At 43.8% G+C, this 12533-nt stretch overlaps 1 protein-coding gene across 3 annotated transcripts; it reads right to left on the bottom strand.

Annotated features, from left to right (window-relative positions):
- Positions 1-508: 508 nt before the first annotated feature.
- Positions 509-12407, bottom strand: septin7b (septin 7b). 3 transcript variants are annotated; one of them, XM_027012272.3, is made up of 14 exons: positions 10451-12290; positions 10106-10208; positions 8139-8245; positions 7358-7458; positions 7083-7217; positions 5731-5848; positions 4917-5009; positions 4661-4757; positions 4389-4440; positions 3873-3998; positions 3242-3262; positions 2335-2470; positions 1873-2018; positions 509-1446 (listed from the first exon to the last, which is right to left on the bottom strand). In XM_027012272.3, the coding sequence occupies exons 2-14, from the start codon at positions 10113-10115 to the stop codon at positions 1407-1409; spliced, it is 1182 nt and encodes a 393-aa protein (XP_026868073.2). In that variant the 5' UTR covers positions 10116-10208; positions 10451-12290; the 3' UTR covers positions 509-1406. The 3 variants fall into 3 exon arrangements, with proteins under 3 accessions (XP_026868073.2, XP_081576422.1, XP_026868074.2); XM_081720296.1 differs by lacking the exons at positions 10106-10208; positions 10451-12290 and adding an exon at positions 12318-12407; XM_027012273.3 differs by lacking the exon at positions 3242-3262.
- Between the last annotated feature and the right edge of the window lie 126 nt (positions 12408-12533).

The following is a 12533-nucleotide window of genomic DNA, read 5'->3' as shown; positions in this document are numbered from 1 at the left end:
AAAAGAATGACTACCCAAGTTAGTCACCTCCACTAGTGAATATGCTGTCTTGTTACTACCTTTTCCCTGAACCTGGGGGTAGGGTAATGAGGATTAAAAGGGCTTATTCCACTGTGTTCACCCAGTATAGATGCAAATACCATGAAAATATATTTGACATTCTGCACTTCAACCTTGTGGTCACCATTTCATTTTAAAGCCCCTGTGCTAGAGTACAGAATGAAATGTTTGCTTGCAGATCACACTGTATATTTGCAACCACTGTAAGCCTCCAGGGAAGCCAAATTTCACCAGTGCTCAGAGCCATGCCTCATTAAACCAGGTTTCACTATGGATGACAAACATCTCACAGTAAAAAGACTAACCATAAAGAAAATGTAGCTGAAGATACAGAAGAGTTTTATACAACCTGTTTACTGTTTAAATGAACTCTACTGTTCAATCAGTGAAGACAGTCCAAACTATCTATAAAACCTGTGTAATACTGCTTGAACATCAGTGAACCATATCAGTATCACATGTTTTATTAAGTGACTGTACAATAATAAATGAAAAATAACATTTAAAAAAAATACAGGAGTACAAAACCAAAAGGGAGGAAAAATATTCTGTGAACTTGCGTTTTTCTGAAGAATACAAGAGGTCAGATTAGGTCAAGTGTAGTATGGGTGAGGTTACATACAAACAAGTTCACCATCATTTTGGCACACAAAAATAATTGATTCTGAGAAAACCAACTTAGAAAAAAAATATTTTTGTTACCTGGCTTAGGATACATAAACATATAAAAAAAGACAAACTAACCAAAAAATTAAGTTATAGGAGGTGGACCACGGTAGGAAACTGGCTAGTCAAAACTTTTTTTTTTTTTTTTTTGGAAACCCTTTTCACACACACACACACACACACACACACACACACACACACACACACACACACACACACACACACACACACACACACACTACACTTTAGGAGTAGCAGAGTTCTGCTCATTCTTCCATGCAAGATGCGCAAGTCACGAATATCGACAACAAAGAGGTATAACCCCGTTATGCAGAGTCTTTTTCTGACCTCAAAAAAAGCTAGAGAGATTGGCAACAAAAACAACCAAAAAGGTGGCTGTTGAATCACTACACATCTGTGGACATTTGCTGTTAAATGCTTTAATTAAAAAAAAGAAAAAAAAAAAAAAAAAAAAAGGAGTATAGGATTGTGTATATATATGTACACACATTAATAAGGGTTTGGATTGCTGAGGGACCGCATGTCCAGCTGTTTGTGTGCCTCTCGCAGTACTCTGGCATAACCGAGTAGCACGCACGTGCAGCACTGTCAGAGAGCTACACAGACATCTGGACTGGGGAGAACGGCGATGAGCAACCTGGTCGTCCTGCAGTCGCGTTTTAAAATATCTTTCCTTTCTTCTTGTTTTTTTCCAAGGTCCTGTGGGCAAGAGACAACATCAGGTTTTTCCTGACTGGAAGTTACATGGCCGAGCACTTTGCTGTTTTGTTAATTTTCTGTCATTACAAGATGTGAAACTAGCAAAGAGTGGTTAGGGGGTTGAATTGTTCACCTCAAGATGGAGAGCTACCGAAAAAGCGTAGCTTGTCATTGCCTTAGCCTTAAACATGCCTGAAGTGAACCGTGTTGTGCACTGACCTTCCAAGTGTGGGGTTCAGGAACGCTGCCTTAGCTAGCACTGACATGGAGCAGACTGAACACTAGAGAGCTCAAAGAAGTACATAGTTCTTTTGCTCTTTTATTCCTGGCACTACTCTTAGTGGCTGGGTTAAGGGGCCCTCCCTGTGATGTGCAGAACATGTATGGATGGGGACTGAGCTACGAGTGCCTGTCAGGAACCCATACCTAGAGGCGTCCAGTTTCTGCTGCTCTAGAAAGCGCTGCTGGCTCTCCCAGTTTGCCCGCTCCTCCTCGAACTGGCGTCTCTTCTCCTCCAGCTCTTTGTGCTGCGCTTCCAGGTTCTTTTTCATCTGCTCGTGACGCCGTTGCAGCTGTGGGGTTGTGGGGTGTGTCAAGGGGTGGAGGAATGCAGTGAGGTCACCGGCAGAGGAGAGGTTGTGTGTATGGTTCAAGTGGTACCGTGTGAGTCTGACTGGTTGGCTAATAATACACTTTGAAATAAAATACTCCATGCTTAATAACTAGTTCCATTGGCCCACTGTCATCACAACTGAACATTGGATGGAGCTCCATAAAAAGGTGCAAAACAACTCGATGTTTAAGAATTAAGTAAAGCAGATATTTAAATGAGAAAATAATAATAATCTTAAAAAAAATAATTTTTTTAAAGAATTTTGTAAGCAATACCTCTGCTTCTGAGTCTCTCAGCTTCTGGACCTTCTCCTTGACCTTCATCTCAAAGACCTGTTCCATCTCCATCTCCATCTTCTTCATCTTGGCCACATGTTCTCGCCTCTCCTCCTCCATCTGGGCCAGGGGGCTCCTGGTGGAGGCGCACGCACGCATACACGCACACAGTGTCACAACATGGCGGCCGACCTGCAGTTTTGTGGGATCTCTTACAGTATTCTAAACCAACTCTAGAAGACGTCGTCATCTTGCTCATCGAGTGGCGAGAGGGAGAGAGAGAGTGAGTTTGGGGGGGTGGGGGTGGAAGCAGACACCTGGAGAACAGCAAGAAATCACCCACTCCTAATCTTAAATCTGACTGGTGAAAGGCCCAGATCAAAGCTTTCAGCGGGTGGCCGAAAGGTGAGGGAGACGAGGGAGGAAACTATCCCAACGCTCTGGAGCTTTTTCCGGCCCTTCCGAGGACTAGAATCTCAGAAGTTGGCAGTGCACAGGCCACACGAGTGACACTGCTGCAACAGCGAAAGCTGGAGGGGTTAGTAAGCTGAGCGCACGCAGCACCAACTACAAAAAAGCTCGAGGAGCTGGAGGCCCCTGCAGACCTCCCACAGTGGCTGAGTCATATAAAAGTTTTCCTGTTTTAACAGTTATGCAGCCCATGTTCTCTTCTAGTAGCTGAACGCACGCAAGCTCAGAAACACAAGCCTGATTGCAAAGTTACTGCAGTCTAACAGGCTTGGTGTCCAACCGACTGTTGAGCAGATGTTTTTTTTCCAAGCTGGCAGAGAAGGAGCAGGACAGACATCCACCAGACACCAGGGGGCACTGTTACCAGTGGAAAGGTTTATGCACATCACAGCTTGGGGGCGGGGGTGACCAACAACAACAAAAAAACACCACTTACATGCCTTCGACTGAGTCAACTCTACAAAACAAAAACACACAAACTTAGAATGCTGAAATCAGTGTCTGTTAAGGAGCAAAAATAATATTAAAGCTAAAATAGGAATCAGATATGGTAAAGAATGCTTTTGATCAGGCACCCGAATTTGAAGCATGTTGCCAGTGTAATATCCCGTGGCAGGCATGCGCTATGCATTCAGTTAGTGTTGAATTATAGAAACACATCTTACTGGCTGCTGTATGCAACAGTGTGTGTGTGTGTGTGTGCGTGCGTGCATGCGCAACAGCTCATGCATGCTTGGGACAAGTACGTGTACAGACCACAACAGATTTACCATTGTAAAATGGGATGAGTTTTACAAATGAAAAGGTTACAGAACTGAACAACAGTTTTAATGCTGCCTTGTCAATTTCAGTGAGAGAACGTACTAACTGTCTCTTTAAGGTACTGTGTTATTCAACAACATGACTGCACTGATGACATTAAGAACCAACACTTAAACCACTTACTGAAACTAATCTGTTGTTACCCAACTTCTAAGAGAAGAAACACCAGCATACAGGCCCCCATACAAAAAAAAAAACTGTACAAAAATAATCATTTGTATTCTAATAAGCAGATAAATACACACTTGGTGAGCTGGCCTTTATTCTTGTTATTGTCCATGCCATTGCAGGTAACAGCAGCTAACTTCCTGCTCCTGTAGTTCTCATAGTGGACATTATTCGTAACGTCCTTCAGGTCTTGCATGTGGGTCCTGGGAGGAGAGATCACACGCACACGTTACACGGACACGTGATGTAGCTCTGTTCCCGCTACACAGGCAGAATGCGAGTGCTTCCGCCCATCACTGCCACGGCCTGGAACTGCGCTGCCATTTCAGATTCCCTTCCACAAAAAGAACAGATGGCGTGCTGGAGGGCTTAAAGGCAGGACTGGCACCCAAGCACAAAACAGCACAGGTGACGTGTGACGGAACAGGTTGCATTTCTGGCAACACTGAAATTTACTTTACATATAACAACGCAGGGAGTGGATTCTCACTCGGACAGCAGATTATATGAGTAGAGTGGGCTAGGGAGTAGCTTCTCTCTCAGATAGAGTGGATTCTACCTGACGTCTACAGCAGTCTGAGGTACGTCTTTACCTGATGAGCATGTTCCGTAGAATTGTGAAGTCACAGTGGTCTCCATTTTCAACTGTGGGAAAACATTTGTTGGTGACTATCGTTACCTTTATTACTTACATTTTTACCTTATATAACTTACATAATTCTCACACTGCTCAGTCTTAATCTAGTCACTAATAAGGCTTATGAGTGGCATTTTTTTGCCCTGCAGCTCTTAAGAGCAGGTGCTTGTGCATGTGTCTGTAGGTCTGTGCAGGGAGGGGCTAGTGTCAGTGCTCTGCTCGCCTCACCCTCTGCTACCCCCCATGGGTACTGCCTTCCTCGGATCTTCTTCCCATTCACTTCGATGATGGTGTTGCTACCAACCACAGCCAGCGGCAGCCGGTCCTACATACACACAGTTAATGGGGCCTCCAGACAGTAGTCGGGGCTTTTCACATCACTAGAGATAAGGCTAGGTTGAAGAAATAGTGGAGCCTTACTCCGAATTACCAGAAAGGAAGGGAGAAAAAGTATTAGAAAACACTGAAAGAGAAAAGTTCATACTTTGATCTTCTTGACGAGCTTGTTCTCCTCTTCGTCATCAGTCTCTGGAAACTCGTAGATTTTGATTTTGTGCTCCTGGATTTCCCGCATGATCTGATTAGCGAGGAGAAAAGGGGGGTGTGGAGAGAGGGAAAGTAGAGGTCACTACAGACTTCTAAGCAGCTATTTGCCAGCGAGATCCCCACTCTGCACCTACCCTTACTAAACCAAGCTTGAGAGACTGGGTTGCCAGTTACAGAAATAAATCCAACATTATGCTCTTTGTCCTCACATGATGGGTTGCTGGAAGACAGATTGATTGTGGACAGTCAGTTTTTATCTTAAAGGAATGCTTTGGCAATAGATTCTCCCCAGTCCCTTAAACTCAGCCAATCAGCAAAAATATGTTTGGTGTCCAAATGTTTGCTTTTTTAGTTTGGAAATGGATTCACAAGGCTAACAGTTACTCCCTCATCAGGACACTTCTATATAAATACATGCACAAGGGAAAAATGTGTCGATTTGATTCTTTGCTGAACCATTCCTTTAATAACATGCCACAGCACTCCTACATAATACAGAAGTCCGACCCTTAGAGCTCATTTTTGTGGAGAGAAAGAGAAGGCTGGGATTTAGGCCCAGCCTCAGCATCTCCCCACCTGCTGGGAATTAATGATCCAACAGATGGCACAACACATAGTGAGGCCCTCAGCACTGCTCAGCCATATCCACTGTAGCAAAGGTGAGGTGGGAATGAACCCAGCCAGGACCATTAAAAAGAGAGGGAGAGATCAAGGGGGGGGGAGAGAGAGAGCGAGAGAGAGAGGAGACAGACCTGTTTCTTGAACTGCTGGCACTCTTCAGGAGTAAGTGTGTCTGCTTTGGCAATCAGTGGGATGATGTTGACCTTCTCATGCAGCCGTTTCATGAACTCGATGTCCAGCGGCTTCAGGCTAGGTGAGCAATCACAGTAATTTAGCCTCGAACAGCACTCCAGACTCCATCTTTCAATTTGTGTTGATGGCTGCCATTGTTCGTGACCATCGTGTGTTTGCGCAGACTTCCACTTTCACATGTGCACAATGGAGTGCTCGTGTTAACCAAAAGCTGCAAAGGCATAAGACAATTTGTATGCAGAAGAGGAACCTGTAATTTAACACAGCCTCCTGCTATGCATGGGACAGTCATGAGAACCAGAGAACCAGAGCAGTCCTCAGCTCTTCAGCCTGAGGCTGAAATTAAAGTGACCTTTCCTCTTGCCCCTGTTTATGGAGCTGCAGCCAATATTCAGTTGTGATACAGTGGGCCAAGCATCTGCTATTATATGCGGCGATGAGTTATTGCAGCATTTAGACAGCGGACGTGAGGACATGGTGTGCCACAGAGGACTACAGACACTCTAGCTGCATTTCAGCAAGCATGCTCCTGAAAGCATGGTCTACCAACTCTCAGCTAACACAAGGTCAACTTGGACTATACATGTGGAAGGACTGGGAAGTGATTGTTCCCAACAGGCCTCCATTTATGCTCATGATCTCTAGCACATATGGAAAGACTGTTTATGCACATACCTAGTACACCTTCTCACCAATGCACTATAGTCTGATCAGTGATCAGCACTCATTGCTCTACAGCAAACTCAACTGCAGCCACTGGTGGACAAAAAAACCCAATTCAAATGGTTTAATATTTCAACTCGATGCGTTTCATGGTCATTTTTTGATAAGCCTTTTACATTGTACATTTATCTAACTATGATTTCCAAGCAGTATGCCTCACTGTGACAGTACCAGAGGCATCATCTATTTCTAGTCATTAGATATGTGATCAATGACTTAAAGATGGTGGGCCTCATTATGTCCAGTATCTGTTAAGTGCCCATGAACAGTAAGAAATAGGTGGGTCGCTATGGCAATTTCTCCCGCAGCACACGGGCGTCCTTGACACTTGTGGGCTCAAAGAAAACACCGACACATGAAGCTGTTTCCTCAGCTTTGATAAGAACCCACTGAAATTCTTGTCCGTTCCTGCTCATGCTTTCGGCCATTTTCATGTTCAACCTTTAGAAACAACCACCAGCACATACGCATATACACACTAGAGACAATTTTGATTGAGGTAGCACGCACGCACACACACACACACACACACACACACACACACACACACACACACACAGAGACTCACCCGTGTCCTGAGGGCGCGATGAAGTACAGGCAGCAGTGAACTCTGTTGTCGGGCATTTGCCGCCTGTTGACGCGTGACTCTGCATTCAGGTAGTCCTCAAACTTGCTGTCAATGTGATCGATGACTGGCTGCCAGCTAGTGCACAGCGCACACACACACACAATAGTCTAGATGCACAGACACCATCAATAACTCTGGTACCAAGAACATTCTTTTTTTTATTGATTTAAAAAAATAAATAAATAAAAAAGGAAGAAAAAGAAAAGGACACTGACCAGTTACTGTTGTCTACGGCGTCTCCGAACCCTGGCGTGTCCACCATGGTGAGCAAGAGCTGAACTCCGCCCTCCTTCATCAGCACTTTGGACTGCTCCACCTGTGTCACACAACGCTTAACGCTCAGCATCATATGCACCTCAAAGATTGGCACCACACATCCAGACAACCGGCTTTTAAACAGGACCCCCTCATACCAGTCAGTTATAGACCCAGTCCTTTGATCCAGTTTACACACTGCTGTATCAGAGCAGTGTTTGTAACCAAAGAACTGAATTGAGAAGCGTGTAAAAGTTTTAGCTGGGCTCATTAACCCACCGGCTTAGGTTTTCTTCAAGGTAATTCAGTAGGTGTGAACTTACAATAAGAGAGGGTGTCTTATGACACTACCACTGAACAGGTGTCGTCATGAGGTTTAGAAAACATTTTGAGATGCTGAACTAGTTCACAGATGGATGTTAACATGTTTCAAAAGCTTTGAATACCCTATATACTATATATTCTACTCTCTAAAATGTGATGATGAGGGAGCATGAAAAACATTACAATCTCAAGTCTGAGGCTTTGAAAACGCTGATACAGTCTCCTGAACTTGCATGTAGCAACACGTAGCAGACAGCAGTGTACCATTACTGAGGTATGCTGGGAAACCAGCATCACTGCAGTGGAACAATCCACACGGAGCCCTTCACACGGAGACAGCAGCTCCCCAAGTTTAAAAACGCTGTGAAAAGTGTGACACCAGAGGACTACTCGGTCTGTGGACGTGTTGCCCAGTACCTGCACGGTCTTCTTGACTCTATGTGAAGGACCCGTGTGCTCCGTGGAGTACAGTCCCGTGAGGAACAAGGAATTAATCAATGTGGACTTGCCCAATCCCGACTCACCTGAAGAAATGTGAAAGAAGGAGGAGGGGGGAAAAAAAGCATAAGCTTTACTTTGTTTTAGAGGTTTTATTCTCAACCAACTGATTAAGAACACAAGAGCGGGTTGAAGATATACAGCTCTTTTGTAGATTCAGACGGACCGCCTGTTTGAGAAGGGTGACCCTGGGGAATCATTAAATGGTGGTGGCGCTTCGACAGGGCGTCGTGCCACGGTGAGACAGAGAGGCTCCTTTGTGCTGCTGAGGCTCGCTGCTGTTGTGAGGGACTCTGCATTCCCTTCTTGGCAGTGGAGAAGAACCATGTAAGAAGGTACCACCACAGACTCCGAAATCTCTGTGTTCAACAACCTCAGTTGAAGCAGGATGTCAATCGAAGCAACATACTTATTTTTACCACATATAGTACAGAGACACCCACCCACACATTAATCAAAATTACCGTTCACTGTTCTACGTGTCAACAAGGGCATTCGATTTAAATTGCATGCCCTACAAACTGGTTCACTCAATGTTAGTGTTAGTGCAGGTCAGACAGTGAGCAGACGTGAGCTGTTAGTCAGACAGATTTATCTGTGTCCTTTCGGACACTGACATTAGCCCATTATGCAGGGTGAATTGGCTCCGGCACGGCTAATGGTCGGAACAATTACAGAGCTGGCCAGTCTCCATTAATGCAAAAACTACAGCCACTAGGTCAACACCATAAGACACTTCTCAACAAACCATATAAAAGTTAAAATTACTTTATACAACATAAGTACAAGGGCATTTTAGTTTAGTTCAAACTTTAGCTGTTTCATTCCTTGAATTAGCATTCTGAAGGTCAGGCCATGAAAAAATATGAACTTCTGACAAAAAGCTGCATTTAGCAAGGCTTTAAGCAAGGCCGACAGCACGACTTCAAACTCCCATTTTTTAGCTGCATACTTAGTCATGTCTGAGTCAGTGAAAATGCTCAAAATACCCCAGACACATCAAATAAGTTCAAGTCTTCTCTGATTTTTCATCTGGATAAATGCTTTAAACAATAAAAAGGTTTGCCAGTGACGCAGGTGACAATGCCTTGAGACATAAAGCACCATACTGTAACTGGGCTATAATAGCCCTAACATTTTGTTTCTGTATTAGACTATGTAATACTGCAATAGTAGCCTTGAGAGACAGATTGCAATGACTCAAAAATGCAACTCTGATCAAAAAGATGGGGGGGGGGGGGGGGGGGAAACACACACAATAGACCAGCATGTGGTTTTGTCTCCTTGCGAATTGCGCTGAGGAAAAGCTCCCATTTGTTTAATGTCTGTCTGTATTAGAGCAAACTGACCATGATAGAGATGGTTTCAGAGTTTCGCAGTTACATTTGCTAACTCACACCACCCCTCAGTAAAGTTGACTCCATTTTCAGTGAGGCCCCAAAAATGTGACTCTAGCTGCTCTTCAAAATTACTAATATTTCAGTGACAGACCTCAAGTTCGATATAACGTCAGAAATGCAAAGCGCTACTCCAACAGCCGCAAACAAACACTGTGAGTGCTTTTTCTGTCAGCATTTTGATGTCACACATTAAATTACACCATCTTGAAAAACAGGCCTACATTTTTTAAAACGTAGGCAGGATGTGAAATCACTGCCTTTCAACCCCTATTTCCTGTGTGGTTATCCTGAAAGCATGTTCAGTTAAGAATGCGTGTCATCCAGCTGGCCAAAATTCAAAACTAGTCCGGAAATTCAGTGCTGGCAATACAACTGCAGTGGATCAATCATTTAACACACATCACTTGAATGCACCTTATTTTTAATGACAAATCCATAACCTAAAGTTTATAATGCAGGCATAAGAAATAAAAGATGTTTTCTTACCCACAACCATTAGTGTGAACTCGAAACCCCGTTTCACAGACTTTCTGTAGACTTGGTTGGGAAGGCTTGCAAAGCCAACATATCCCTCGAGATTCTTCTGTTGCTGCCATAAAGCCAGACACATTTTAACATGGAATCAAGGTTATTTGATTTAGATTATGGGTTTTCAGAAACATTAAAAAAGTAATTTAAGACATGCAGTGCTAAAGAACACTAGGTATTTTTTCTATGACCACAAAAGTCAAGAGTGATAAGTATTTAAAACCTCAAAAGGTCGTGTCACTTATTTTCTGTTTGAACAAGTGTTTAGTGTTAAGCCCACTGTTGCTGTTTCCCGATACTCACTGCTGTTTGTTAAAATTCCAGCAATGTCCAGTTCAGACCAAGGTTAAGTTGTGGAAATAGAATTGTCGCGTCACGGTTAGCACGTCCCAACGTCCACAATACAACCATTTTCCCCCCACAGAAGGAAAACAGTGGGGAATAAAAAGAGAGAAATCGATGTTGTAGCAACACAGTGGCACAAATCACAGAACAAACTATAAAAATGCTCTCAGAGGTAATAAACTGAGATAATTCAAGTGTTTATTACTAGCACTCTTCTGGTCTTAAAAGTGATTCAGATAAAGACAATCCTTAAGACATGACACCAAAAAATACCAGCGGTAGTAGAGTCTGCATTTATCAACATGCAGTGCTCCTGTACTTAAATGCTACCACAGCTAAAAATGAAAGAAAACTGAAATGAACCAATTTGCACAAAACTATTTCCACATACAGTACCACACCCCTCGTAGGTGTTGCTCATTGTTAGCTGCATTAGCATTCTGAGATGATGAGACCCATTTCCTCTACAATGAAAAGCAATTTCTACAGAATTGAGAGCAGAGACCAAATTATAGGCAGTCAGAGCAGTTCAGCCTGCTGTGTACTAAGTACCACCAGCATCCTTTGTTTGCATGTTGGCTCAGATTCATCATAAAATATCTTAACAGCCCTTGTCGGTATTCTTCATCAGCCCCTAACAAAGAGTCTCACAGTAAAAACGCATGTTAAAAAGCAATTGGTTTATTTACAGCAGTTCAGTTTCTGTGCAGTCCCCAAGCAAAGTCCTGCAAGGATGACATCTTGTTTCTATGAACTACGTGGACAAAAGGAAAGGGTGTATAGACGTATTATATAGATTAGTGCTTTCCTTCACCAACACACGAACATTCTTGTAAACCTGCGCTCTGCTGCATACTGTAACAGGGCCAGTACTTCCATACTGGCCATTGTGAAGTGCAGGAACATTAACTTGTACATCTCAATTTATTTGCAGTCTTCAAGCATCTAAACCTGATTAGTGACCCCAGGAAGGCCTCACCTTTGCTGGCTCAATTATGATCCAACAACAAAAAAAAAAAACCCCCAAAAAAACACTTCACCTTTTCTGAAGCCTCACACAATCCACTAATCGATTATAAATTCATTTTCAACCTTTTTCACAACATTGCCGAACACGAACTTACTTATATTTAAATCGTTTTTGACTGACAAAAACTAACAAACAAAATGCACCCAGTCAAATTAGTCTCGGTAAGCACAAAAAGACCACAGCCTCGGGCCGAGCGACACATCCAGCTATAGCTAGCTAGCTTAGCCAGGCTAGGTTAGCTTAGCGAGCTCGGCTTCCTTTGTAAGGCGAGTTACTGCAGATTTTCAGTTTGAAGATTTACAGTGTTTTGGTTGCAAGTCACGCAGCTTTTGTCAACCACCAAAGTGGCCAGATAATGCCGAACAACGTTCGCGTCAGCTAGCCGCTCGATTAGGCCCCATTTCCAAACTCGCCGAGCAAACCACTTTTCTCGAGTTTGCGTAGCGAGCGTTAAGCCACGACCACAAAAACACAGAGCCATTACACTTCTTTAAACAATATTCAGCTCCGCTTGATAAGTACAGGATGTTATTATGTTGTCTTGTTTAATTAAGTCGGCTAACGTTGCTTATTTAGGCAGCTAGTCGCTACCGCAAGCAGTGACACATGAGGAAAATATTCACAGGAAATGCCTGACTGGCGGTCCATCTCTAGCGAAGCTGAACTAGTGCAGAGGAGTCGGGCGTTGGTCCGAAACACGGGCTCAGCCATCGCGAAAGCTACACGGCAAAAAAGCGCCTATCTCTGAGCTTCTGTTCTCATGAACTGGACGGAGCGACGCGAGAGCACTCTTACCCATAACGCTGATGTCCGGAGCTGCTTCAAAAAGCGATCATTCACGGCCCGACATTCCCCTCACACCACTTCCGCAAGAGTGCTGCGCGCCCTGCGTCGCGGGGTGCAACTACAACGCGCACGCCTGCGCTAAATACGTCGCGCGTGTTGGTGAATAGCGAGTGAAAGCCTCCGAATGGGCGTAGATCAACTTATAGAAATGTTTTCAGATGACTT

The sequence above is a fragment of the Electrophorus electricus genome, chromosome 1 (assembly GCF_041902795.1).
Source record: "Electrophorus electricus isolate QZ-2024a chromosome 1, ASM4190279v1, whole genome shotgun sequence".
In the NCBI taxonomy this organism is placed as follows: Eukaryota; Metazoa; Chordata; class Actinopteri; order Gymnotiformes; family Gymnotidae; genus Electrophorus; species Electrophorus electricus.
The sequence above is the reverse complement of the archived record's forward strand: the minus strand, read 5'-3'. Positions and strand labels throughout refer to the sequence as shown.

Bases quoted from the DNA above. Each gene is read 5' to 3' on its own strand.
- septin7b (XM_027012272.3), bottom strand. The intron at 5,010-5,730 runs GTCTGTCTCCTC...CTCGCTAATCAG, and splicing joins GCCAGCAGTTCAAGAAACAG to ATCATGCGGGAAATCCAGGA. The intron at 2,471-3,241 runs GTAAGTGGTGTT...CGCCTCCACCAG, and splicing joins GTTGACTCAGTCGAAGGCAT to GAGCCCCCTGGCCCAGATGG.